Here is a 27,333-nt window from a genome sequence, read left to right as displayed (position 1 = left end):
CCTATTTTTTAAACCAGTCTTCTGGCCGTATCACCTTATATAGTCTTCAGTATAGTGAGAACTAAAGAAATGTTACAGTATTCTGGAAATATAACTATAATAAATAGGGCAAGAAAACTGACAAAGATGGATTGATTTGATCATTCTGATTCTCAAAGTGTGATATATCCTTTTTCCCTGTTCCTAAACTTTCTGGGATCTACAAGGTCAAAACTATTTGCATACTTACAGTAAGATCTTATTTGCCCTTTGCACTGTGTTTGTGTTGACATTTGTACTTATGTTGTAAGAGTGTGGTGGCTAAAACTGCTGGTGCACAAATCAAGACCAAACTTTTGTCTTTCTAGTCTTTCACTGTCACACACACAGTTTACAAAAACAAAACAAAACAAAACAAAACAGTTTCACCTAAGAATGCCCTTGATGAGACAGTGAGAAATGTTGCTTTTACAAAATCTGGACCACAACTACATGTTGTGCTAATATTCTGTATGATGAAATGGAAAGTATGCATAAAGCACTTATGTGACTGTTTGTGAGCTAAACTAGGTACTTTTCTCATGGAACACTACTTTACTTGGAAGACTGTCTGACAGACTGGTTTTTCAGACTTAAGTATTTGGCCGACATTTTCTCAAAAATGATTGAAGTGAGCCTGTCACATCAAGGAAAAAAAAAGTATGACCATTTTGGTGCCAGTGATAACATTCCAGCTTTCAGGAGAAAATTCAGAATATTAGAAAATATATTATCTTCCACTGTGAGTGTGACAACTTCAGGTAAAAACCTTTCTGTTTGTTTCTCCCTCTGTCTGTGTCTCTGCCTCTCTCTCTCTCTGTGTGTCTCTCATGAATAAATAAATAAAATCTTAAAAAATAAAAAAAGGGCAGCCTGGGTGGCTCAACAGTTTAGTGCTGCCTTCAGCCTAGGATGTGATCCTGGAGACCCGGGATCAAGTCCCACATCGGGCTTCCTGCATGGAGCCTGTTTCTCCCTCTGTCTGTGTGTCTCATGAATAAATAAATAAAATCTTAAAAAAAAAAAAAAACAAAAACCTTTCTGTTGAAATTGGTGGTGATATTAACAAACTTTTTTTGTGTATGTGAGATACTGTACAATGAAATATGTTGTTTGGAGATCCACATAACTCAATGAATTAATACTTTCCAAATGGCCAATACCTGATGTTTACAAATCAAGCATTAGTTCAAGATCCTTTCTAAGTGCAAAATGGACTAGTGGATTTTTTGTAATACATTTTTTTTTTCAAATTAACATGCAGAAAAATCGACATTTTTAAAAAAGATTTATTTGATAGCACAAGCAGAGGGAAGGAATGGGGGGGAGGGAGAAGCTGATTCCCCACTGAGCAGGGGATCATGACTTGAGCCAAAGGCATGATGCTTAACCAACTGAGCCACCCAGGAACCCCACATTTTGGGTTTCTGTGTATGGTATTAGATAAGAGTTCAACTTCATTCTTTTGCACGTGGTTGTCCAGTAGTCCCTGCATTGTTTGTTGAAAAGGCAATTCTTTCCCCCACTGAATAGTCCTAACATCCTTGGCAAAAATCAATTGAGCATTGATATGTGGTTTATATCTGGACACTGACTTCTATTCTCTTGGTCTATATGTCTATCTTTTGACAACACTATGGCTTTGTAATAATTTTTGTAATCAGGGTGTGTGAATCCTCCAATTTTGTTTTGTTTTTTCAACTTTCTTCAAAACAAGGTTGTTTTGGCTGTTTAGGCTTCCTTGCAATTCCATTTGAATTTTAGGATCAGCCTGTCAGTTTCTGTAAAAAACATAGTTGAGATTTTGATAGGGATTGCATTCAATCTATAGATTAGTTTTGCCAGGTATGTCAGGGGGTGTATTACCATCCTAACAATGTTAGGTTTTCTAATCTAAAAACATGGAATATCTTTCCATTTACTTAGGTTTTTAGTTTCTTCCAACATTACATGTGTAGTTTTTTTTTTTTTTTACATGTGTAGTTTTTAGTGTGCAAGTCTTTTTTTATTTTTTTTTTAAAAGATTTTATTTGTTTACTCATGAGAGACACAGTCAGAGGGAGAAGCAGGCTCCATGCAGGGAGCCTGATGCGGGACTCGATCCCAGGACTCCAGGATCACACCCTGGGTTGAAGGCGGCACTAAACCGCTGAGCCACCTGGGCTGCCCCAGTGTGCAAGTCTTTTACCCCCTTGATTAAATTTATTCCTAAGCATTTTATTTTTTTATACTATTATGGATGGAATGGTTTCCTTAATTTCAGATTGTTCATTTAGTGTACAGAAATACAACTGATATTTGGATGTTTCCTGTGTATCCTCCAACTTGGCTGAACTTGTTTATTAAGTTCTTTTTTTTTTTTTATTAAGTTCTAATGTTTTTATGTGGATTCTTTAGAATTTTCTATATGTAAGAACATATCTGTGAAAAGAGGTAGTATTACTTTTTCCTTTGCGATTTGGATGCCTTTTAATTACCTAATAGCCCTGGCTAGAACTTCAGGCAATGTTGAATGAACATCTTGTCTTGTTCTTCATTTTAATGGAAGCTTTTTAGTCTTTTACCATTGAGTATGTTAGTCATGAGTTTTTCATAGATGCCCTTTATCAGGTTGTGAAAGCTCCTTTCTATTCCTAGATTATTGAGTGTTAGCATGAAAGAGTGTTAGAATTTGTCAAATGTTTTTTCTGTGTCAATTGAGATGATCATGTTATTTTTCCCTCCTTCATTCTATTAATATGGTGATTGATTTTTTTTTTTAATTGATTGAGCCACCTGTGCATTCTGGGGATAAATCCGTGGTGTATAGTCTTCTTAATACACTGTTGAATTTGGTTTGGTAGTGTTTTGTTGAGGATTTTTTCATCTATATTCATGAGAGATCTTGGTCTGTGGTTTTCTGGTGAAGCCTTTGTCTTATGGTATTAAGATAATACCAACTTTATGGTATGAATTAGGAAGTATTCTTTCCTATTCTATTTTTTGGTAGAATTTTAAAGAGCATTGTATTATTCTTTAAATGTTTGGGAGAGTTTATCACTGAAGCCATGTGGGTCTTGATCTCTTGTTATAAATCAGATTTTTTATTACTTCTTGAGTCATCTTTTGGTAGTTTGTAGGATTTGTCCATTTTATCTATGTTATCTATTTGTTGGTCTACAGTTGTTCATATAGTATTTTCTTCCAATCTTTTTTATTTCTGTAAAGTCAGTAGTGAGGTCCCTGCTTTTGTTCCTGGTTTTAGTGAATGGAGTCTTCTCTCTTCTACTTCTTGGTCACTTTAGCTAATGGTTTTTTAATGTATAACATTGCATTTTTTTTCAAAGAAGGTTTGTTTTTACTGATTTTTTTTCTTTTTTAAAATCTCTGCCCTTTATTATTGCCTTTTTTTTTTGTTTGCTTTTTTACATTTCGTTTCTTCACCTTTTTCTAGTTCTTTGAGGTATAAAGTTATTGATTTGTGGTATTATTTTTTTAAGATTTTATTTATTTATTCCTGAGAGATGCAGAGAGAGAGGCAGACACAGGCAGAGGAAGAAGCAGGCTCCATGCAGGGAGCCCGACATGGGACTCCATCCAGGGTCTCCAGAATCATGCCCTGGGTTGAAGGTGGTGCTAAACCGCTGAGCCACTCAGGCTGCCCTGTGATACTCTTTTTTTTTTTTTTTTTTAAAGATTTTATTTATTTATGAGAGAGACAGAGGCAGAGGGATGGGCAGGCTCCCTGCGGGAAGCCTGTTGTGGGACTCAATCCCCAGACTCCGGATCACTTCCTGGGCTAAAGGCAGGCGCTCAACTGCTGAGCCACCCAGGGAGCCCGTGATATTCTTTTTTAATGAAGGTGTTCACAGTTGTAGATTTTCCTCTGAGCATTGCTTTTGCTGCATCCCATATGTTTTGGCATGTTGTGGCTATTTTTAATTCTTCTTACTGTATTTTCTAATTTTCATTTTGGTTACTTTTTTTGACTCATTGGTTAAGAATGTGTTGTTTAGGGATCCCTGGGTGGCGCAGCGGTTTGGCGCCTGCCTTTGGCCCGGGGCGTGATCCTGGAAACCCGGGATCGAATCCCACGTCAGGCTCCCGGTGCATGGAGCCTGCTTCTCCCTCTGCCTGTGTCTCTGCCTCTCTCTCTCTCTCTCTCTCTCTGTGTGACTATCATAAATAAATAAAATAAAAAAAAAATCATTCATACAGCAGGAAATTTCAGGTTACATATGGTTTAAAGTTTAAAAAAAAAAAAAAAGAATGTGTTGTTTAATTTCCACATATTTGTGAATTTTCCAATTCCCCAATTCTTGATTCTAATCTATGTCTTTTAGGTTGATTTATGATGGTGTTCAAGTCCTTTTTCCCTTGTATCTTTTACCTGTTTTCATCCATTGCAAGTGAGATGCTGAAGTCTATAATTATCATTGAGCTGTTTCTCTCTTCAGTTTTTTTTTTTTTTTTAATTTGGGCTTTTTTTTTTTTTCCTTTTATTTATTATTTATGATAGTCACAGAGAGAGAGAGAGAGGCAGAGACATAGGCAGAGGGAGAAGCAGGCTCCAAGCACCGGGAGCCCAACGTGGGATTTGATCCCGGGTCTCCAGGATCGCGCCCCGGGCCAAAGGCAGGCGCCAAACCGCTGCGCCACCCAGGGATCCCTCTCTCTTCAGTTTTATCATTTTTTTTTGTTTAATAGGTTTTGGGGCTCTGTTGTTAGGTGCATTTATGTTTTTAATCGTTAAATCTTCTTAATAGATTGACTCTTTTATTATATATCTTTGTAATGAGTTTTAACATATATTTTCTGTGATATCAGTGTATGCAGTCCATTTCTCTTTCTTGCTATTTTCATGTACTGTCTTCTTTCACTTTCAAAGTCTTGGTGTCTTTGGATCTAAAGTGAGTCTCATGTTGACAGCATATAGTTGGATTGTGTTTCTTTTATCCATTCTACCCATCTCTGCCTTTTAATTGGAGAGCTTAATCTGTCCATTTATATTTAATGTAATTACTGTTAAGGATCTTTGTCATTTTGCTGGTTTTTACATGTCTTCTATCAGTTTGTTCTCAAAACCCTCCATTACTGCTTTCTTTTGCATTATATACTTTCTGGTATACCTTTTCTAACCCCCCCCCTTTTTTTACTGTATTTTTTTTGGTGTGTGTTTTTAAAAATATTTTATTCATTTATGAGAGAGAGAGAGAGAGAGAGAGCGAGAGAGCCAGAGACGTAGGCAGAAGGAGAATCAGGCTCCGTGCAGGGAACCCGATGTGGGATTCAATCCCAGGACCCCAGGATCATGACCTGAGCTGAAGGCTGACATTCAGCCATTGAGCCACCCAGGCATCCTTTTCGGTTTTATGGTTTTTTTCTTAGTGCTTACCCTGGGGATATATAATTAACATCTTAATTTATAAAATTCTATTCTAAATTAATAACAACTTAGTTACAATAGTATACAAAATACTTGGTTCCTATGTAATTCTGTCCCCTTATTTTATGCTGTTATTATCACAGATTACATCTTTATATGTTATATGCCCAGCAACATAAGTTAATTTTTTTCTTTCTCTTTCTGGTGCAAAAATGATGGTTTTCTTAAAGCATAGGGACAGGACTTGTGGGCAAAAAAAGAGCTGTTGCCTTTGTTGGTGCTTGCTGTCCCTAAGTTAATTTTTTTCAAATGAAAAAGATTTAATATAAAGATTCAGGATTCACATCACAACAAATCATAAAATTGAATACCCTTCACTTAATAAAAGTTCAACTTTAGCATTCTTTTTCTACTTGTCCTGCCATCTTTTTTCCTGTGCTTTGCTATAACTTTCACCCCACCTCTTCCTGACTATGGTTGCATTGACAGATTCCTTCCCTCTCCCCGGCAGTTTAGAAAGTCTACTCCTACATAAGCTATGATGATTAGCATTAATTTTTTTTGCATTAATTTTAATATACTCTTTAACTTTACCAACATCTAGGTAGTATCTGTAATCTTCCTTTCCCCTATTTCCCAAGTACAGTTAGCTAGCTGCCCGTTCTCCTAGGTAGAAATGTGGCATTGTATTTTCCAGTTTTCCATGTTGATTTTCACACCCGTCAACATAAACTTATAGTTGCATGTAGCTGTCTTTTAAATCCTAAGGGGAAAAAAAAGAGGAGTCACTAAAATACAACCTCCTTCCTTTCTTTCCTTCCTCGAACACTCCTTCCTTTCCTTATATTATTTGTAATATAGTGCTTCTACTACAGTTTCAGATAGTCTTCCAGTTTGAAAATATTTGATTATCCTAATTTTTTTTTTTAGGTTAAAACTATTTTATAGCCAAGAAATGTGAAGAATAAATAAGACAACTTACCTAAGGCCACAGAACTGTTAAAAGGCAGTTAGAAATTTGAACCTAGGTTATCTGGCTCCAGAACCACTAGTCATTTACTTTCTGAGTATAAGTGTTGATTCTATTAACATTATAACATTGGGTGTAGAATTCAGTAGGATACTTAAAACATATGCATTCATGTTGAAAATTCAGGACAGATAAAGTGAGGGATATTGGGAGTCAATTGAAAGGAAAGATAACAATTGGGAGGGGCTTTTGATCGGTTGCCCTCAAGACAAAGCAGGATCAAGACTATTGAGATTTGAGAGAAGGCTTTTTAGACAGAAGGAACAGGATGAGAAGAGGGATTAAGACAAGCAAAAGCAAGTTGTATTCAAGAAACAGAATAGTTGAGTGTGCTTGAAGGAAACTAGGAGAGACAGTGTTAAAAAGGTTCATTTCTGGAATGATTTAAAAGTCAAACTTCATAGTTTGGATTTTATTCTGCAGGGTGTATGTAGTCATTGTACGTTTTTGAGCAGAAGAAGACTATGAAGAATTTACTTTATATGGGGACGCCTGGGTGGCTCAGCGGTTTGGCACCTGCCTTCAGCCTAGGGCGTGATCCTGGAGACACAGCATCGAGTCCCATGAGTCCCATGTCAGGTTCCCTGCATGGAGCCTGCTTCTCTCTCTCTGCCTGTGTCTCCACCTCTCTCTCTGTATCTCTCATGAATAAATAAATAAAACATTAAAAAATATATAAAAAAGAAAAAGAATTTGCCTTATATGTAAATATGTATATAAATATGAAGGCTAATTCAGATTTTGGTGTTATTTAAAATTTTGGAAAATATGGAAGCTTATTTAAGTGGGAACCAGATTAAAGTTTGCTCTTTTGTACTGCTATATATGAAGGTATGTTAGAGATATGTTAAAAAGTAGTGATTTTTAAAAAATGCATATTAGAAATATTTAAGGAAATATATTTGATTATATTGAAAGGCATGTGCTTCCTTTTTTTTTTTCATGTACTTCCTTTTACGATCATCTTGTATGAGAGGTGGAGAGGTATGATATGCGTTTATATTAATTCCATGTCATATGCTAGTTTTAGATCAGCTGTAGTATTTTTTGAGTGTTTACAACTAAGTTGTTTGCCAGACACTGGAAATATAACCATAAATGAGACCTGGCCATATTTTCATTCTCTGTTTCTTCCTAATTGGTATACATTGGAATACTCCAGTATTCAGTCCTTTTCCCTCTTTTCATTTTATCTGCCCATATTAACTGAATGTGATCTCATCTAGTTCTATGGCTCTAAATTCTATCTCTACTTTGAGATTTCCAGTTTTATATCCTAATCCTAGTGTATCCTTTTAACTTCATACACACCTATCCAGGTGCCTCCTTCACATATCCACTTTGATTTCTAAGACACATGTCACATTTAATGTGTCCAAAATAAATGAGATTTCTCTCTGCCAGACTTGTTTCTCCTTTAATCCTCTCCGTCTTAGGAAGTTACATTACCATTCACCCAGTTTTCAAACCAAAAGCCTAAGTACTGTTTTTAACACCATTCCTTCCCATTCCATATCTAGTGCGTCATCAGAGCAAGTTGGTTTTATCTTCAAAATGTATTTTGTATCCAGCCATTGCTCTCTACCTTCATGACTCCCATACTCGTTCTAGCCACCATTTATCTCGTGCCAAAGCTATAGTAATAATAGTCCTTTAATGTTGTTTTCCTCATAATCCGTTATCTGTGCACCCACCTGGTGATCTTAAACAATTAAATAAGTTCGTGTTACATCTCCATCAGTACCCAAATGTAAAACTAGATGACTTCTGTTAAATTCAAAATCCTAACTATGGCCTACAGGATCTTACCTCTAGATTTCTGACTTCATCATCTTTCTACCTTACTCACTTTGCTAAGACCATTCCAGCTTTTTTGCTTTCCCAAATATACAATAGCTCATACTATATGCTGCTTCAGCACTGTCCCCTGTCTAGAATGTTCCTATCTTGGGTATCTATAAGGCTTACTTCCTCACTTCATTCAGTACTCAAAAATGTTGCTTCTTAAAGTCTTTTCCTGACCTCTCTAAGGATTCTCTTCCTTAAGTCCCTGCCTAACATTTCCCGGTGTTCCATATCCATTAGGGTTTATCAAGACTTAGTTGTTATCCCCTTACTGTGCTTTTTTTTTCTTCAACCATTACTATTTCTACTTCTCCTTATCATACATTTATCATCATGATCATCATCATTTATATCATTTGTCTTCTTGCCAGAATTACAAAGTTCCATGATAGGAACTATTGTCTGTACTGTTCACAGCTGCATCCCTAATGTCTGACTCATAATAGACACTCGATATCTATATGATTCGCCAAGAAAAGGAGACACAGATAATTGAAAACCTTTTTTACTTTATTTAACCTAAAAAAACAAGAGAGCAAAAGAAATTGCCAGTCTCCCACCTTATATTACATTTTTTGTATGTTTGAGAAAATATGTAATGACAACGGCTATTATGAATTCAGTAATGCTTTTTAAGGAACTATGTATTTTGTTCATGGCATAATGGCGTTTGGAGAAATAGTGGCTGTATATACAAGCACATTTTTATTTAATTTACAGACAGTGCTCATATGGATTTACTGACCTTGTAATGACGGAGTTCCTCTAAGGAATTGTGGCCCACAGATTGTGAACTCCTGGTGTAATTGACTCATTCCTAATCAACTTCAGATTTGCATTTAAATGGCTTCTTTTTAGCATAATTACCCTACCCAAGACAGTTTGATATAACAGAAAAAATGAACCCAAACTGCCCTTGGATTTCCAAAGATTTAAATTCATCTGACCTAGCTACTTACTACCTTTGTGCTTTTGGTTACTGAACATCTTGAAATCTCATTTATGGCATTATATATGTAAATATAATTATATGAAATTATTTTGGTAATGTTCCAGCTACTCAATACATATTCCTTTTCCCTTCTTAATGTAGTAATACTGCTGTTTTTCAGGACCTCATCTTTCTCAATTTATTTGTCTTTACTGTGATTACAGCTTTGTACAGAAAAACGTGTTCTGTCATCTCTGTTCATGGACCAGTAAAGCAAGCCATTAATTATGTTCTGGTTTTCGTTCATAGATACAGGGAACTTAGTTGAGCTGGAGCAGAAAATCATCCTTTTTTTTTATCAGATACGAATTACGCTTCTGTTTTATTTACTTTATTTAACTATTTCTTTGGGTCTTTAACATGCCAGACAAAAAATGGGGTCATTCTTTTTTTAAAAAAAATATTTTATTTATTCATGAGAGACAGAGAGGCAGAGACACAGGCAGAGGGAGAAGCAGGCTTCATGGAGGGAGCCCGGTGTGGGACTCGATCCCATAACTCCGGGATCAGGCCCTGAGCCAAAGGCAGAGGCTCAACAGCTGAGCCACCCAGGCATCCCAAAATGGAGTCATTCTAAATAGAATATCTCAAACCACTCAGGTAAATAAAAGAGTATAGGAATTAGGAAGTGTATATATTCATTCAACAAACATTTATTGACTATAGGTTAAGGAATAGACTGATACTAAGAGAAAGATAAATAAACTCCAGTTCTTTGCTCAAAATCTAGTGGAAAAAATGCCAAAAATAGGGATCCCTGGGTGGCTCAAGTGGTTTGGCACCTGCCTTCGGCCCAGGGCGCGATCCTGGAGACCCAGGGTCGAGTCCCACGTTGGGCTCCCTGCATGGAGCCTGCTTGTGTCTCTGCCTCTCTCTCTCTCTCTGTCTATCATGAATAAATAAAATCTTTTTTAAAAATTGCCAAAAATAATTACAGTATAGTTTATAATAGTGCAAGTAGCACCGATGAGGATGTTCCTAACTTTGGGGCTTGAGGGATGAGATAAAGGATGCCTCAGAATGAACTAGATTGAGAGTTGTAGGAGAACCTCTAGGCAGAGGACATGCTATGCTTAAAAGGCATGGAAGCATTGACATGTATGTAGTAATTGATAAATAAGTCTGACTAGAGCATAGTGTATGTAGATAGAAAAGGTGTCAAGGGAGATGGAAGAGGTAGTTTGAGACTAGACAGTCAGTGATCTTGGATGTCATCCAGGAATTTGAAGTCCTCACTAGTATTAAAAACCATTGAAGGTTCTTAAAACTGAGAAAAGATGGAAGAAGTTTGGCAGCAGTGTGAAGGATGGATTCTGTTGAAAATTGGTGGTATAGGGGATGCTGGAATAGTAAAATTAATGAAAAGTTAGGTTATTAATAGGTAGCGGGTGACTTGAAAAGAGCCTGGGTTGTAGAATCACAGTCCTGGTTTTAAACCTTGGCTTTGCATCTTTGTAGTTGTTATGAAAAAAATTAGCTTCTTTGATTTTCCACTTTCTTATCTGTATGAGGTTGTAATAATACCTACTTCACAGTGTTCCTCTGGAGATTTTGTTAGTTACAGTGTGTATGAAATACCTGATATAGTGCTTGCTTGATGCCAGCTAAGGACTCAATGATATTCTGAACTACATACACTGTAATTATTAAGGTGAAAAAATGGTGAAGGCCTGAATTTAGGGATGGAAAGGAGAGTAGATTTGGATAGATCTTTCTGAATTAGAATGAATAGGACTCACTGGAAGACTTGATGACTCATTTAGGGAAAGAATGGAATCAGACAGACAGATTTGTAATCTGAATAATTTGGGATGAAGGGTTTAGGGATGTCATTTTTCTGGCAAGAAATACAGGAGGAATCACTGGTTGAGCTGAAGTAAAAGAAGTGAAATGATTTTGATTTGGACTTTCTGAGGTATTTGGGATATCTTGGTGATGATGTGAATGAAACAGGGAGTTAGCAATAAGGTCTGAGGCAAGAGATAAGAGATTGGAGAGTTATCAGTATATGCATGGTAGCAGAAATGTGTGTAAATCTTAATGGCAGGGCATATATTTTAAATACATTCTCTATTCCCACACTACTGAGCTCTGTAATAATACTTGATTGGTTCTTGTTATTAAATGTGTGAGATTTAAAAAATAGTATCTTTTAGGGTGGCTTTGTATAAAAAAAGATAATGCATAGTCACTTTGACTTCTAATTTAAGGTTCACTTTACCTAGTCATAAATTTAGAACCTAGTTCTCCTAAAATACAGATCTTGCTTTAATTTTAAACTTTTAATAAATATTTCAGTTTAACTTTTTTTTTTTTAAGATTTATTTATTCATGAGAGATGGGGGCGGGGCAGAAATACAGGCAGAGGGAGAAGCAGGCTCCATGCAGGGACCCTGATGTGGGACTTGATCCCGGGACTCCAGGATCATGCCCTGGGCCAAAGGCAGGCACTAAACCGCTGAGCCACCTAGGGATCCCTAGTTTAACTTTTTATTTTTTTTATTTTTATTTTTTATTTATTTATGATAGTCACACAGAGAGAGAGAGAGAGAGAGAGAGAGGCAGAGACATAGGCAGAGGGAGAAGCAGGCTCCGTGCACTGGGAGCCCGACGTGGGATTGGATCCCGGGTCTCCAGGATCGCGCCCTGGGCCAAAGGCAGGCACTAAACCGCTGCACCACCCAGGGATCCCCTTAGTTTAACTTTTTAAAACATTTTAATCTGTAACTATGAATTAAAATTTTTATATTTAAGATTTTTAAAAATTCATTTGAGAGAGAGCGAGCACAAGCAGGAGGGAGAGTCAGAGAGGGAGAGGATGACTCTTCACCCAGCAAGGAGCCTGATGCAGGGCTTTATTCCAGGACTCTGGGACCATGACCTGAACTGAAGGCAAATGCTTAACCAACTGAGCCACCCACGCACCCCAAAACATTACAGATATTTATCAATCAAGATTACTTATAATTATTATTTTTAAAGATTTTATTTATTTATTCATGATAGACACAGAGGGAGAGAGAGGCAGAGACACAGGCAGAGAGAGAAGCAGGCTCCATGCAGGGAGCCCGAAGCGGAATTTGATCCTGGGACTCCAGGATTACGCCCCAGGCCAGAGGCAGGCACTAAACCGCTGAGCCACCCATGGATCCCAAGATTACTTATTATTAACAGCTTTATTGAGATATAATTTACACACCTTATAATTCACCCATTTTAAGTGATTTTTATTATATTCACAGACTTGTGTAACAATTACCAAATTAAATTTTAGAATGTATCTATCACTTCAAAAAGAAATAAGGGGGGATCCCTGGGTGGCGCAGCCATTTGGCGCCTGCCTTTGGCCCAGGACGCGGTCCTGGAGGCCCGGGATCGAGTCCCACGTCGGGCTCCCGGTGCATGGAGCCTGCTTCTCCCTCTGCCTGTGTCTCTGCCTCTCTCTCTCTCTCTCTGTGTGTGTGTGTGACTATCATGAATAAATTAAAAAAAAAAAAAAAAAAAAGAAATAAGGTGTCCATTTGTAGTAGTCATTCCCATTTTCACTCCTAGCTGTAGGAAACCACTAACCTACTTTCCATAGATTTGTCTTTTCTGGATATTTAAAATAAATGGAATCTCATATAGTATTGTCTTTTCTTTCTGGCTGTTTTCACTTAGCATAGGCTTTGAAATCCATCCATACTGTAATAACATTCCATTTGTATTATGCTGAATTACTTCTTAATACAAAATAATTAAAGGATTAGTTCTCTTAAATCATTCTTATACTTAATGTTTTCTTTAAAGCACAAATAGGAAAACCTGAAAATAAGTGAATTAAGCTTCTGTCGTAAGTTAGAAAAAAAAACAACAGAATAAACCCAAAGACAAAGAAAGATAATAAAACTTAGAGTGAAAATGGATGAACCAGGGGCACCTGGGTGGCTCAGTCAGTTAAGCACCAGCCTTTGGCTTAGGTCATGATCCCAGGGTCCTGGGATTGAGCCCAGTGTCGGGCTCCCAGCTCAGAGGTAAGTGTGCTTCTCCCTCTCCTTCTGCCTTTTCCCTGACTTGTGTTCTTTCTCTCTCACTCAAATAAACAAAATCTTAAGGAAAAAAAAAGAAAATTAACCAGGAAACAAAGAAAGGATAGAGAAGATAAAAAAGTCAAAGGTGAGTTGGGGGTGGGTAGTGGGGAATAAGAAAATACTGTGACAAGATTGATCAAGGAATAAAAGACAAAAATATTGTTACAAAAATTGAAGGCTAAGGAGACAAAGTAGGAGATTTAAAAGATAAGAGATTTATAGCATTACGTATAATAGCCAAAAGGAGGAGGCAACCCAAATGTCCACAGATAAGATGAATAGATTACGAAAATATAATCTATGTATTAATGGCATATTATTTAGCCTTTAAAAGGAAGGGAATCCTGTCACATGTTGCAGCATCCATGAACCTTGAAGACATTATGCTAAGGTAGAATAAACCAGTCACAAAATGACAAATACTGTGAGATTCTACTTAAGAGGTAGGTAGAGTAGTCACATGCATAGAGACAAAAAAAATAGAATGGTGGTTGGCAGAGCTGGGATAGGGGGACTAGGGAGTAATTGTTTAATTGTGTTTCAGTTTTCCAGATGAAAAAAGTTCTGCAGATGGATGATGTAAAAACAAATATATTTAATGATATACTTAATGGCTAAAATGGTAAATTTTATATTATGTATATTTTACAAGTACAAAAAAGGATTAAAATACTACCAACACTCATGCCAATATTTTGAAATTAAAGAAAGCTATAACTTGCCAAAAGCTGACTCAAGAAGAAATACAAAGCTCGAATGGTTCTATAACTATTAAATAAGTTTAATAGTTCCAGCTCTTCTCTCAAAGAAAACACCCCAGTTGGTTTTACATGTGGGTTCATCTTTTTTTTTTTTTTTTCTTTTTAAGATATTATTTATTTATTCATGAGAGACCCACAGAGAGAGAGGCAGAGACCTAGGCAGAGGGAGCCTGCTGCGGGACTCCATCCCTGGACCCCAGGGATCACGCACGCCCTGAGCCAAAGGGAGACACTCAAACCACTGAGCCACCCAGGTGACCCTCATGTGGGTTTATCTTAACTTTTAAGGAAGAGAGTAGAAAAACAGAATAAATCTGTTCTTTCTATGAAGTCAGATACCAAACCCAAACAGAGAGACATTATGAGAAAAAAGTTACAGGTCTGTTTTACTTATGAAAGAGATTACCCATTTAGTAAAAGAAAAAATTCTTTATTATTTTGTTTTATGCCTTTATCTTTGAATTCTTCTGATAGTGTTATTGCCACCTAATTTATTGCTTTCTTTCTTGTTTTTCTCATATCTTTGCCTCTTCAGTTTCAACATATGTGTCACTTTAAGCTCATTATAAACTGCATATTGCTGTACCCTATGTGACAACCTTTCACTCAATCCAGTCAATTAATATTTACTGGAGGTAACGTGTACCTCTTTGATATTCTTCCTGAAATTGGTTTTTGTGTTTCTTATTTAGTATGCTTGCTTTTTGTTTAATTTTTACTTTTGTAGTTGACCTTTTTTTTTGTTACTGTTCTTTATTTCTTCTGGTGATTTGGAATTCTTCATCTTTACTCATTTTAAGAAAACTTATCTTAAGTTTACATTTCCTTAACATCAAAGATGAATGACTATTACACATTGATCCCTCATCCCACATACACACTTTGTCTTTTTTTTTTTTAATATTTTATTTATTTATTCATGAGAGAGACAGAGAGAGAGGCAGAGACACGGGCAGAGGGAGAAGCAGGCTCCGTTCAGAGAGCCTGATGTGGGACTTGATCCTGGGACTCCAGGATCATGCCATGGGCCGAAGGCAGGCACTAAACCGCTGAGCCACCCAGGGATCCCCCACACTTGGTCTTAATACACTTTACTTAAGCATATCTTATTCTTACTTCTTCACCTAAGATTTCATTGTAATAATTTGGGATGTTATTCTTAAATCATTCATTTAAAAATTATATTGTGTTCACCTATTTAAAGAATCTTTTAAATTAAACCAAATCCCTGTATTAGTAAAATTTCTTGTACTTAACTATATACTGGTATGTTGCTTACCATTTTTTATATAAACAAATTTTTTAAGATTTTTTTTTTTTCTTTGAGAGAGTGAGCAGGGGCAGAGGTGAGTGGGAGAAGCACACTCTCCATTGGTCAGGGAGCCCAATGTGGGCTTGATCCCAGGACTCCGGGATTGTGACCTGAGCTGAAGGCAGATGCTTAACCATCTGAGCCACCCAGGTGCCCCTAAACAGTGTTTTCTTAGGAAGTCTTTGTTCTGAATCATTTTTTATTAGCTAAACTACTTTAAGTAACTCTTACCCCAGTGTGAATGCTGTCCTGCTTTTCAAATCAGAACATATCCAGTAATTTCTTTCTTTTACCTATGCCTTTGAAAATAGACTGGCTAAAAAAGTATGTTGTTTTCTTTTTGTTTTGTTTTACATTCAGAATTTTGTGAACATATTTCCATTGGCTTTTAGCATTTACTTTTACTGATGTAATGACTGACAGTCTAAATCCCTTTTCTCTTAAGGAAAAAGGAAAATCTTCCCTTATTTGGAGCTTTTAAACTTTTATTCTTGAAATTGAGATATTTTACCAGGAAAGTACTATGTATACATGCTTTTCCCCCTTGAGTATTCTGCACCAATATTTCTCAGAGCCCACTTTTTTTTTTTTAAAGATTTTATTTACTCATGAGAGACAGAGAGAGAGAGAGAGAGAGAGAGAGGGGCAGAGACACCGGCAGAGGGAGAAGCAGGCTCCATGCAGGGAGCCAGACGTGGGACTCGATCCCAGGACTCCAGAATCATGCCCTGGGCCGAGGGCGTCGCTAAACTGCTGAGCCACTGGGGCTGCCCTCAGAGCCCACTTGATATGAAGACTCAAGATAGTATTTAGCATTAGGGAGTTTTCTTCTTGTTCTCTACTTTCCTTTTCAAAAAATTTTTAAAATATTTATATTCTTTGCTTTTTCTTGTTCTGAAAATCCTGTTTTACTTTTTTTTTAAGATTTTATCTATTTATTCATGAGAGACAAACAGAGAGAGAGAGAGGCAGAGACATAGGCAGACGGAGAAGCAGGCTCCATGCAGGGAGCCTGATGTGAGACTGGATCCCGGGACTCCAGGATCACACCCTGGGCTGAAGGCGGCACTAAACCGCTAAGCCACCAGGGCTGCCCATCATGTTTTACATTATTGAATGTCCTGGCCACCTCATGATTTCTGGGTCTTTAGATTCACTATATATTATTAGGATATTTTTAAAGTTAGTTTTCTTTTCCTTTAAAAAAAAAAACCAAAAACAAGCTGTGGCCAGTTTTTTGCTTATTTTATTTTTATTTTTATTTTTATTTTTATTTTTATTTTATTTTTTTCTGATAGTCACAGAGAGAGAGAGAGAGAGAGAGAGAGGCAGAGACACAGGCAGAGGGAGAAGCAGGCTCCATGCACCAGGAGCCCGATGTGGGATTTGATCCCAGGTCTCCAGGATCGCGCCCTGGGCCAAAAGCAGGCGCCAAACCTCTGCGCCACCCAGGGATCCCTGTGGCCAGTTTTATTAAAGAAAAATTTTGCATGATTTACTTTTCACCAGTATGTTCTGGCATGCTTCTAATGATATCAGAATTACCTGGATCAATGAAAGCCAGTGTACATACTCTGTAGTATTTACCACATGCTGTGCCCAATTCAATATTATTGCCGCTGTAGTGATGGACACCAGTTTTGGCCAACATGGCGTAGTATTCTATTTCAGATTTCCTCAAAGCCGGGCAGTTGTTTGCCAGGATGACCGATTTCGCTTTGCCGTGTCTGATCATTTTCAGGGTCTGCTTGTACCCCAGCACATACTTTCCACTTTTCATAACCAGTTGGAGCCTAGAGTTGATCAACTCCAGTGACTTTTTCGTCCTTTGCGGCCACCATCTTCCTGCCTTAGATGCAGGATGGCCTCAACCAACAGCAGCTGCCTTAAGTTAGTTTTCTAAATTAGTAATTTATTATATGTATTTTTTCTGTATAATACCTCTATTTGGTTATTTGGACAGTTTTTTCTTTTTTCCTTCTCTCCCAAGCACATATTCTCTACTTTTTTCAAAGTGGTATGGTCTTTTTAAAGTGCTGTTCTTGGGTACCTGGGTGGCTCAGTTGGTTAAGTGTCTGTCTTCAGCTCAGGTCATGATCCCAGGGTCCTGGGATCAAGTTCCACGTCGGTCTCCCTACTCAGTGGGGAGTCTGTCCTGCTACTTCTGCCACTCCATTTGTGCTCACTCTCTCACTCTTTGTCAGATAAATAATCTTTAAAAAAAATAAGGAAAAAATAAAAAAAGATATTCTTCCCTGGTCCCAGTAGAAATACTATTTATACTTTTTCTTCAAGTTCTAGTATTTTTTTTCTTCATTAATTCTGTTTCAGTTTGGGCCATTAGTTGTAATTAGATTATTGTTTCTCTTCATTGTATCAAGTCAGGTTTTTACTTTTTTCATTAGTTCATGTGCTTGGTAATTTGGAGAGTGAAAAGTGTGCCATAAATGGGCTCTTCAGAAAGCATGGGCCAAGAGCAGATGCTCAGGGAGAGAGGAAGAACTCTTGGTGAACATAGTTGTCCAGCACTGGTTGGGGAGGAGGTGGATTGCCTTAAGTAATGAGAAGAGGAGCCTGGCTTTTCTTTATTACCTGTAGAAGTCCATTCACATTTCTTTGGTTATACAGTACACTGGGAAAGCTGGGAACATCTGTAAAAAGGGGTTCTTTGCCTTATATTACCTTGGATAAAATAGAAATGATTATACAATCTAGTGCTTTTCAGTTGTTTTGGGGTTCCCTTGTAATGGAGTTCAGTGTGGTAATGGCAAGTTATATACCTGAATTTTATTTATTTATTTAAAAAAAAATTTTTTTTTTAAATTTATGATAGGCACACAGTGAGAGAGAGAGAGGCAGAGACACAGGCAGAGGGAGAAGCAGGCTCCATGCACCGGGAGCCCGACGTGGGATTCGATCCCGGGTCTCCAGGATCGCGCCCTGGGCCAAAGGCAGGCGCTAAACCGCCGCGCCACCCAGGGATCCCCTATACCTGAATTTTAAGCAAAGAACTCCAGATACTGTCAGTCCCCTCTTTACCAGGGTATTAGTTGATGATTGTTACCAGCAAGTACCTCCAAACTAGTATTATATAAAATGATACTGTTAGATATTGAACTCTTTTACACCAAGCATTAAGTTTTACAAGATACCAAGGACCTTGATGTAAAAATTGCTAGTTTTCTGTTGTGTTCCTAGTTTTCTTTGAGTGCCTTTTTGTTTCTCAAACTGCTAATCTCTATACTCTTACCTCAGAGAAAAGGTTCCCAAGACTCATGAGCCATTTTTTCATTCCATCCATAATATTTTCTTTATTTCAGAAGTACAGACTATATTGCTTATTGAAGTTGATTATGATTTGATACGATGTTGTCCTGTTAATTTTTCGTAACTTGCATTTCCTCTTTTGGTTACAAATAAAGAGGGTAGCGAGTATGATTTTGGTTGAAGAGGGAATATATGAAAATTTTTAATCTTTTGTTTTTGAGAGTTATATGATTAAATTAGAAGCTAAAAACCAGACATGTAGAGTCCTAGGATAAGAGAAAAAAAAATGTGGGAAACAGGAAAACCTGTCTAGCCTTCCTAGAGTGTTAAATCTCCTTGAGGAGATAAGACATAAATGTATGAAAAGAAAAGAAAAAAAAAGTTTAGATAGCCTATGGCAAATATTATTTTACAGAATACTTGCATTAGACAGCGCTTCACATGTGATGGAAAACAAAACATAAACAATTGACATTTATTTAAAAGATAAGAGTGATAAGTGAATTCTGAGGGTAAGAAAACTGGAAACCCAAGCTTCATGAGGGCAGGTACCATGTCTGTTCACCATTGCCTAAGTGCCTACCACTGTCCCTGATAGGTAGTAGGCTGTCAGTTAATGTATAATGAATAAAACTTATGTATTTATTGAACAGATTGAAGAGTACCTTGAAGAAGATGCAAAGGCTTGAGAAAATATTAGGAATTAGAAGTGATGACCAGCTACATCAGAATACCGATGTGAATGGATCTGTGAGAATTGAGAACAAAGTTCTGAGAAATCAGGCTTCTAATGGTAGTTCAGAGCCAAATTATAAGAAGCTTTGGTTGTTGGGCTTAAGAATTTTGGATTTGTTTTTTAAATAAAGTAGAATTTCTCTGAACAGATTGTCAAAAAGCAGTGTTTTAGGAATAGTCTGAAAACACAGTGGAGGTTGCTGTGAGGAAGAGACTGGAGACCAACTTTGAGATCATTTGTAATGTTGGACAGGAATTCTTTGGACACTAGTTATGTCCAAAAAGTATTAATATTTCCTTATGTAACATATAACATAAAGATGCTTTATAAGCCCTAGTGACTGAACATAATGACATAGCTGTCTTTTTCAGTATTTATTTAATTTTCCATGGCATTTTGTTATTGATCTCATGGCTTTTCTGTGAGATCATGTTATAAATTTTGAATACATTTATTCTTCCTTTATTTACCTTTTGTTAATGTCAAGTATAGCACATGAGCCATTTCTTGTTGCTATGCAACTACTAAATTCAATATTTAATAATAATAAAACTGAGTAGCATTAAATTCAGTTAATAGAAGCAAAATATAGCTTTATAGTTTGTAATCGGCAATATTTGTAAGGTTTAACGTATGTTACAGATAGGAGCAATATAAGAGTGACCTATTTACAGTTGCTTTTCTGATTAGAATTAATTATGATTAAAATACTAGGTTTCTTCCTGTTTGATTCCCTTTGGTCTTTCCCTTTCAGGGTTTCTTTCTTTCTTCCTTTTCCTTTTCCTTTTCCTTTTCCTTTTTCTTTTCTTTCTTTTCTTTTCTTTCTTTTTCTTAGATTTTATTTATTTATTTATTCATGAGAGACCCAGAGAGAGAGAGAGGGAGGCAGAGACACAGGCAGAGAGAGAAGCAGGCTCCATTCAGGGAGCTCGATCCTGGGTCTCTAGGATCCCACCCTGGGCTGAAGGCAACGCACTAAACCGCTGAGCCCCCCCCCCCCCCCCCGACCTGCCCCCTTTCAGGGTTTTTTGATATCTGATTCAGTTTTTGTTAGTGTCTTTGTGTTATTGATGGAGTTTTCATTCGTTTTTCTTATTCCAAATTCTGTTATCTTTTATAATTTTCTCTCTCAAAGCTTTTATTTGCTGTTTTTTTTTTTTTTTTTTTGGTTCTGAGTATTTCTTGCTACATTTACATTTTGCCTTTTCAAGAATTTATACTTATTCTAAAATTTCAATCTTTCTTGTTATTTATTTATTTAAAGATTTTATTTATTCATGAGAGATACAGAGAGAGAGAGAGGCAGAAACACAGGCAGAGGGAGAAGCAAGCTCCATGCAGGGAGCTTGACGTGGGACTCAATCCTGGGTCTCCAGGATCACACCCCGGGCTGAAGGCGATACTAAACCGCTAAGCCACCTGGGCTGCCCGTGTTTTTTTATTTTTTTTTAAAGATCTTATTTCTAAGTAATCTTTATACCCAACATGGGCCTCAGACCTACAGCCCTGAGATCAAATCAAGGTCCACTCACTGAATTGGCCGGGTGCCCCTGCATTATTATTCTTTTTTTTTTTTTTTATTTTTTTTTATTATTATTCTTATAATGAGATAAAATACGGTTTCTAAGGACCATCTTTACTCCTTTATCTCCCAGACCCTTTTTTTTTTAATTTTTTTATTTATGATATGCACACAGTGAGAGAGAGAGGCAGAGACATAGGCAGAGGGAGAAGCAGGCTCCATGCACTGGGAGCCTGATGTGGGACTCGATCCCGGGTCTCCAGGATCGTGCCCTGGGCCAAAGGCAGGCGCTAAACCGCTGCGCCACCCAGGGATCCCTCCCAGACCCTTTATGGTGATTGTATTTGTGGTAAGGAAATGCTGTGTATGGATCTAACCTGGCTGTATTTTAAATTAGTGGTTCTCCCTCCCCTTTGAGCATAAGAGTAAAACTTTTTTTAAAATTTAAATTTTACTCAGTTAACATACAGTCCAATATTGTTTTCTGGAGTAGAATTCAGTGATTCATCACTTACATAAAACATCCAGTGCTCATCAAAGAGAGTGCCCTATCCTTAATACCTTCAACCATCTATCTCATCTCCCGCACACATCCCTCCATGAACCCTCAGTTTGTTCTCTATTATTAACGTACTATTTTTTTTTAAGATTTTATTTATTTATCCATGAGAGACACACACAGAGAGAGAGGCAGAGACACAGGCAGGGGGAGAAGCAGGCTCCATGCAGGGAGCCTGATGTGGGACTGGATCCCGGGTCTCTGGGTTATGCCCTGGGCTGAAGGCAGATGCTTAACCACTAAGCCACCCACGCGTCCCACATGAAAATTCTCTTATGTTTTATTTCCCTGCCTCCCTTCCCCCTCCTTCCCATATGTTGATTTGTTTTTTTCTTCAATTCCACATGTGAGTGAAATCATAAGGTATTTGTCTTTTTCTGACTTATTTCACTTAGTAGAATACACTCTAGCTCCATCCATGTCACTGCAAATAGCAAGATTCCATTCTTTTTGCTGGCTGAGTGATACTCCATTATGGCCTTAAAAAAAAAAATTATAAACCTGTAAGTCATAGTAGACTATTTGACAAAATACATAGTGCTCCAAAATACATAGTACATACTAGAAATTCAGTAACATTTTTGTATTTTTTTTTAAAGATTTTATTTATTTATTTTTTGACAGAGCACAAGTAGGGAGAATAGTGGAGGGAGAGGGAGAAGCAGGCTCTCCCCCGAGTAGGCAGCCTGATGAGGTGCTTGATCCCAGGACTCTGGGATCATGACCAGAGCCAAAGGCAGATACTTAACTGAGCCACCCAGGCACTCCTGTATTTTCTTAATTACAATAAAATTTTTATGCGTTTGAAAAGTACTATGTACACTGAATGCACAAGACATATTCTTTCTGAGGCTCATGCTTTAAGTACATATGGATTCATGGATCCCTTGTAACTGTTTGAGCTTCCAATGAGGTCCATAGTTTAGGAACCACTGCTTTTAATCCATTATTGCTGTGATATAAAGATAATCTAATTCCTTTCTTCTTTTCCCTCCTTTTTCTTTTCATGAACCATAGGAAAAAGCAAGATGGCCAAGATTTTTAAATTGTTTTTCATTGAGTTGTTCAGCAATGTTTGAAGTAATAGATCAGAAAATTTTTTTTAAAAAGATTTTATTATTTATTTATTCAGAGAGAGAGAGAAGCAGAGACACAGAGGGAGAAGCAGACTCCATGCAGGGAGCCCGACGTGGGACTCAATCCCTGGTCTCCAGGATCACACTCCAGGCTGCAGGCAGCGCTAAACTGCTGCGCCACCAGGGCTGCCCAGAAAAGTTTTTTTTTTAAATACTGATAGATTATAATATTTTAAATATTTAGATTTAGATATTTTTGGATTTTTTTTGTGTGTATAATTAGTGAGTTGTACCTTCATTAAAGAACCAGCAAGTAGTTAATATGGCAACGTGAAATAATTACAAAGGTCTTTTTCTTTTAAAATACTACGTTATGACCTTTTTTGTGTATGATAGAGGTGTTCTTGGTGAGGTTTTTTCTTCTTTAAAAACTTCTAGCTTGAAAAACTTATAATCTCATTTGATACTCAGAAACATGCTATTTAGATTAATGTAGAATGTGGAAAATTTGAATGATTTGACTCTCATTGGGAAAGTCGCCTTTTTAAAAATAGAGTTAGGGCATTTATGTAAGGTATTTGGGATTTTGTAAATGATATCCTATTTGTAAAATAAAATTTTTGTATTTTGTAAAATGAATTTCCATTCTTTCATTGGTTACAGGGATGTCTGTTTTGTATTGTTCTTGAAAGTGCTCTGAATTTGTTAATCATGGACAAAAATGGAAATGCTCCTTTTAGATTTGTCATGGACATTCTTTCCTCAGCATCCCTTCAGTAATAACCTGGGGGTCCTTGAGAACTGGAAAAATACACTATCGTTTTTCTAGCAACAGATTAATATTACAGTACTATAGGGAGTATTATTGTAATATGGATTTTTTTTCATCCTTTCAGGGTTTGAAAGTATTCTTGAAGGGCTGTTTGGACCTGCATTATTAAAAGATCTCAGTTTATTTAAAGGTATACAGTTTTTTTGGGGGGGGAATATTCAAATTCTTCCTAGTGACATATATATACTTTTGTGATTTAAGCCTCACATCTCCTTCTCTTTTTTTATTCAACTTTATGTGAGTTAAATCTGTATCCCTGTAAGCATCTTTTTGTTAGTTGATAATGTAAATATATATATTAATAAGATATAGTAACTAGTGAGCAGTTATTAAGAATTTTAAGACAAATAACCTGTCTACTACTTACAGGTTTTTCGTTGTTGTTAAGTATTTTTGAATTCTCATTTGTTTCTTGAAAAATTCCCTTTCATGAATGTTAATTTAGTATTCCAACTATTTTTGCAGACTGTGAACGTGAAAGCATTTCTGATTGGACTTTTGATGAAAATTGTCTATTCTGTTGCTTGAGAAGAGATAAAGTAAAGGTAACCAAAAAACTTGCATAACTTACCTAGTATGGTATTTTATAGTTTTTATTTTTTCAAAATTTGATTACTTTGTTGGAGGATTTATAGGAAAAAGAAGACATGATTCCATACTTATAAAAGATTTGATAGTAACTCAGTTTTGCTATTTAGACTGTTGGTAGTACGTTGATTAGCCTATTGAGAAATCTGTATCCCAACATACATTGCTTTATTTATGTAGTTCACCAAGCAGAATAATTAACTAGATCTCAAACTGTTGAATGTATTTTAAATATGAAATATATGATAATTCAAATGATGGGAGTCATTTGTACAAAAAGAAGAGTAATAACATGGATCTGGATCAAGGAGTTACTAATTCATGTAGATTTATGACAAACTGTGGTTTATGCTGTAGTATAAGATGTTTCTTCATAATATTTGAACATGAGTGCTCTTTATATTCAATTGTAGAAGTAGGCCGTACCTTTAGGTTTCTATTTTTATTGCTTTGTGTTACACAGAAATGGAGTTTTGGTTTACAAACATTTTAGTTGTTGGAAACATGTATTAATAATGGTTTCCTATGGTATGTTTCTTTTTATGGTACTTCTGCTTCCTGGTGTTTTCTTTTCTTTTCTTTTTTTTCTTTTTTTTTTTTTAAGGAGGCACCATGCCTAGCGTGGATCCCAATGTGGGGCTTGAACTCATGACCCTGAGATCAAGACCTGAGCTAAATTCAAGAGTTGGATGCTTAACCAGCTGAGCTACCCAGGCGCCCCTGCTCCCTGTTTTAAAGCTTTGGAAATGTTTTTAATTCCTTCCTCCCCCTTGTACACTTCTAACAGGATCATTGACCGGTCCTAGAAGTTCTTCCCTCATATGGAGTTTCATTCTTTTTTCTTTCCAGTCATTACCCTCGTGCATACTTAGCATTATTTCTAGATTATTGAAATAACATGATTAGTCTCTCTCAGTTTTCTTCATTCTTTTATTTATTTATTTAAGATTTATTTATTTACTCATGAGAGACACAGAGAGAGAGAGTCAGAGACCTAGGCAGAGGGAGAAGCCGACTCCCCATAGGGCACCTGAGGCGGGACTCAATCCTGGAACTCCAGGATCACGACGTGAGCTAGAGGGCAGACACACTCAACCTCTGAACCACCCAGGAGTCCCTTCTTCAGTCTTTTAAACACTGCTACAAGTTTAAACTCCGCCCCCCAGGGCAGACACACTCAACCTCTGAACCACCCAGGAGTCCCTTCTTCAGTCTTTTAAACACTGCTACAAGTTTAAACTCCGCCCCCCAACCTTCATCCTTCACATAGTGTGGAAACATTATCCCACACTCAGTCTCCAGTGACTTTTTAATTGTATTCCAGATTCATTAGCCTAATGTTCTGTGCCTCAGTACTCTCCACAGTTCCGTCCATTTCTCTTTGTAATGCTGCCCAACAAGTCTCCTATACAGTTTTCTTTCAGCTAAACTGGTTCAATCATTTGTAGTAAACAACATGCTTTTATTATTTAGACTACAGCATTGCATACTAATTGTTCTCTATAGCTTGAAATTCTCCTGCCCTTTCTCTTAGCTTAAGCTTCCACCCTCCTGTCAGTATCAGTCGTGTATCTCTGCTCTTATTGCTGTTTCAACCTTTCACACTGTTGTAGTATTTATAACAATTATTTGTCAATTAATAGTCTGCCTTATTTTGTTCCTGGCTTTCTGTGTTTATGTCTTGTGTTCTTGACTACATTGTCAACCTCTGAAGACTGTGAACCATGTTATATACTTCTTTGTTACCCTAGCTTTTATAACCACTGTACGTTATTCACCATTGTTGGCAAGTTGCTTTAAAATCCGAAAGCCAGTTTAAGAGCTTTTCAGTGTTCTTTGTGGCATCCTTTTCTTACTACATGAAAAAGTTGTTATTGTGATTATTCAGGATGGTCTCTTGTCATTGAATTAATGTGGAGAGTGTTTTGAAATTTAATGTGGTTTGAGAAAGACCAGAAATTAAGCAAGTATCAGTGAAGTTGAAGTTGACCATTTAAAACTGTGTGTGTGTGCACACGCATGCATGTTGTGACTGTTGAGCAAGTCATTTAATAGGCATTTTGGTGAAATAGAAGGAGCAAATATTAATTACCTTTTTTAAAGGTAAGATTGGGAGGAAAGCCCTTCTATGTTCAATAATTGAGATAGTATATTCTTGTAATATGATTGAGTTTTCTATTGTATGAATGAGGGTAAAATATTAAATGAATATTTTTAGAAGATAAAGCAAGGCATGGAACCATGTGGCATTTAACACAGCTGTTATTGTTTTAGTCCCTCAACTTCTAGTTGTTTTCCTAGTTAGAAGGAATATTTCCAATTTAGCTAGTTCTAGCAAAGCTGGTATTTTCCATTAGACACTTAACTACATAACTTTGTCATTTATTTTTTTCAGAGACAGCCATAACACCTATAGTGGAAAATAGGGAAAGAGAGAGCTTATTAGAAAATATAAATAGTCAAATATGTATCTCTAATTGTGTTAGATTTAAAGAGATTGACCTGAAACTCTTTGCAGGCACTTGGAATATCTCATCTGAGAAGGACTAGAATGTGGAAATAAATAGATCCACTGGTTTGAAGCTTGCACTTTTTATTTTTTATTTATTTATTTTTTTTTTAATTTTTATTTATTTATGATAGTCACAGAGAGAGAGAGGCAGAGACATAGGCAGAGGGAGAAGCAGGCTCCATGCAGGGAGCCCGACGTGGGATTCGATCCCGGGTCTCCAGGATCGCGCCCTGGGCCAAAGGCAGGCGCCAAACCGCTGCGCCACCCAGGGATCCCCGAAGCTTGCACTTTTTAAACACTGGCTTTAAGATTCCAAAAAAGGAGGAAAAGGAGGAAATCTTTGTGGCGTGTGGTAATAGCTAATAGGTGGCGGCATAGAACAAGATAGTGGAATCTTGAGTTTGAGGGTGGCAAGGTGAGATATCCAGATATTTGGGAAAGCTGTTAGAAATATTGGCCTCATAATTGGGAAAGAAATGGAGGTTATGCATATTTTTTCATTTTGGATTTTCAGTGGATACTGAAACTGTTAAAATGGATAAAAGTAAATGCTTATCGATTTATCTATATTTACTTTATAAAATATATAAGTAAATCCAAAGTAAGCTCTTTGGAAAATAGAACAGGGGTTCACCTTTAAATTAGTACAACAATTGTTGACCTATCCTTCAAGATCCTATAGTGGTTAGAAAATACACTTTTTAAGGGATAGGAAATAACATTTTTTTGAGCATCTACTATGTGCCAGTTACTTTTATTTGTTCCCATTTAAATCCTCACAACAATAGTATAAAGTTGGTTAAAGGCATCCCAGTTTTGAAAATAAGAAATTGGAAGGGTCACAGAGAC

At 36.8% G+C, this 27,333-nt stretch overlaps 1 protein-coding gene and 1 pseudogene across 19 annotated transcripts in view; one reads left to right on the top strand and one right to left on the bottom strand.

The window, feature by feature from the left end:
* The window catches only part of LCOR (ligand dependent nuclear receptor corepressor), a 152,162-nt gene that overhangs the window by 49,951 nt on the left and 74,878 nt on the right, over positions 1-27,333 (top strand). For 12 of the 19 annotated variants that reach the window (XM_072805842.1, XM_072805839.1, XM_072805850.1 and 9 more), the window contains 2 exons: positions 23,449-23,514; positions 23,850-23,929. The exons of 2 other annotated variants lie outside the window; for them this stretch is intronic. Coding sequence is in view for 7 of the 17 variants with exons in the window: in XM_072805839.1 (XP_072661940.1) it covers positions 23,449-23,514; positions 23,850-23,929 (146 nt within the window). In the remaining 10 variants the exon portion in view is untranslated. The remainder of the gene's footprint in view (positions 1-23,448; positions 23,515-23,849; positions 23,930-27,333) is intronic. 5 more of the 19 variants (XM_072805849.1, XM_072805851.1, XM_072805844.1 and 2 more) reach the window with 1 other exon arrangement.
* Positions 16,857-18,669, bottom strand: LOC140620491 (large ribosomal subunit protein eL30 pseudogene; annotated as a pseudogene).

Source organism: Canis lupus, chromosome 29, assembly GCF_048164855.1.
Source record: "Canis lupus baileyi chromosome 29, mCanLup2.hap1, whole genome shotgun sequence".
Classification (NCBI taxonomy): domain Eukaryota; kingdom Metazoa; phylum Chordata; class Mammalia; order Carnivora; family Canidae; genus Canis; species Canis lupus.
The sequence above is the reverse complement of the archived record's forward strand: the minus strand, read 5'-3'. Positions and strand labels throughout refer to the sequence as shown.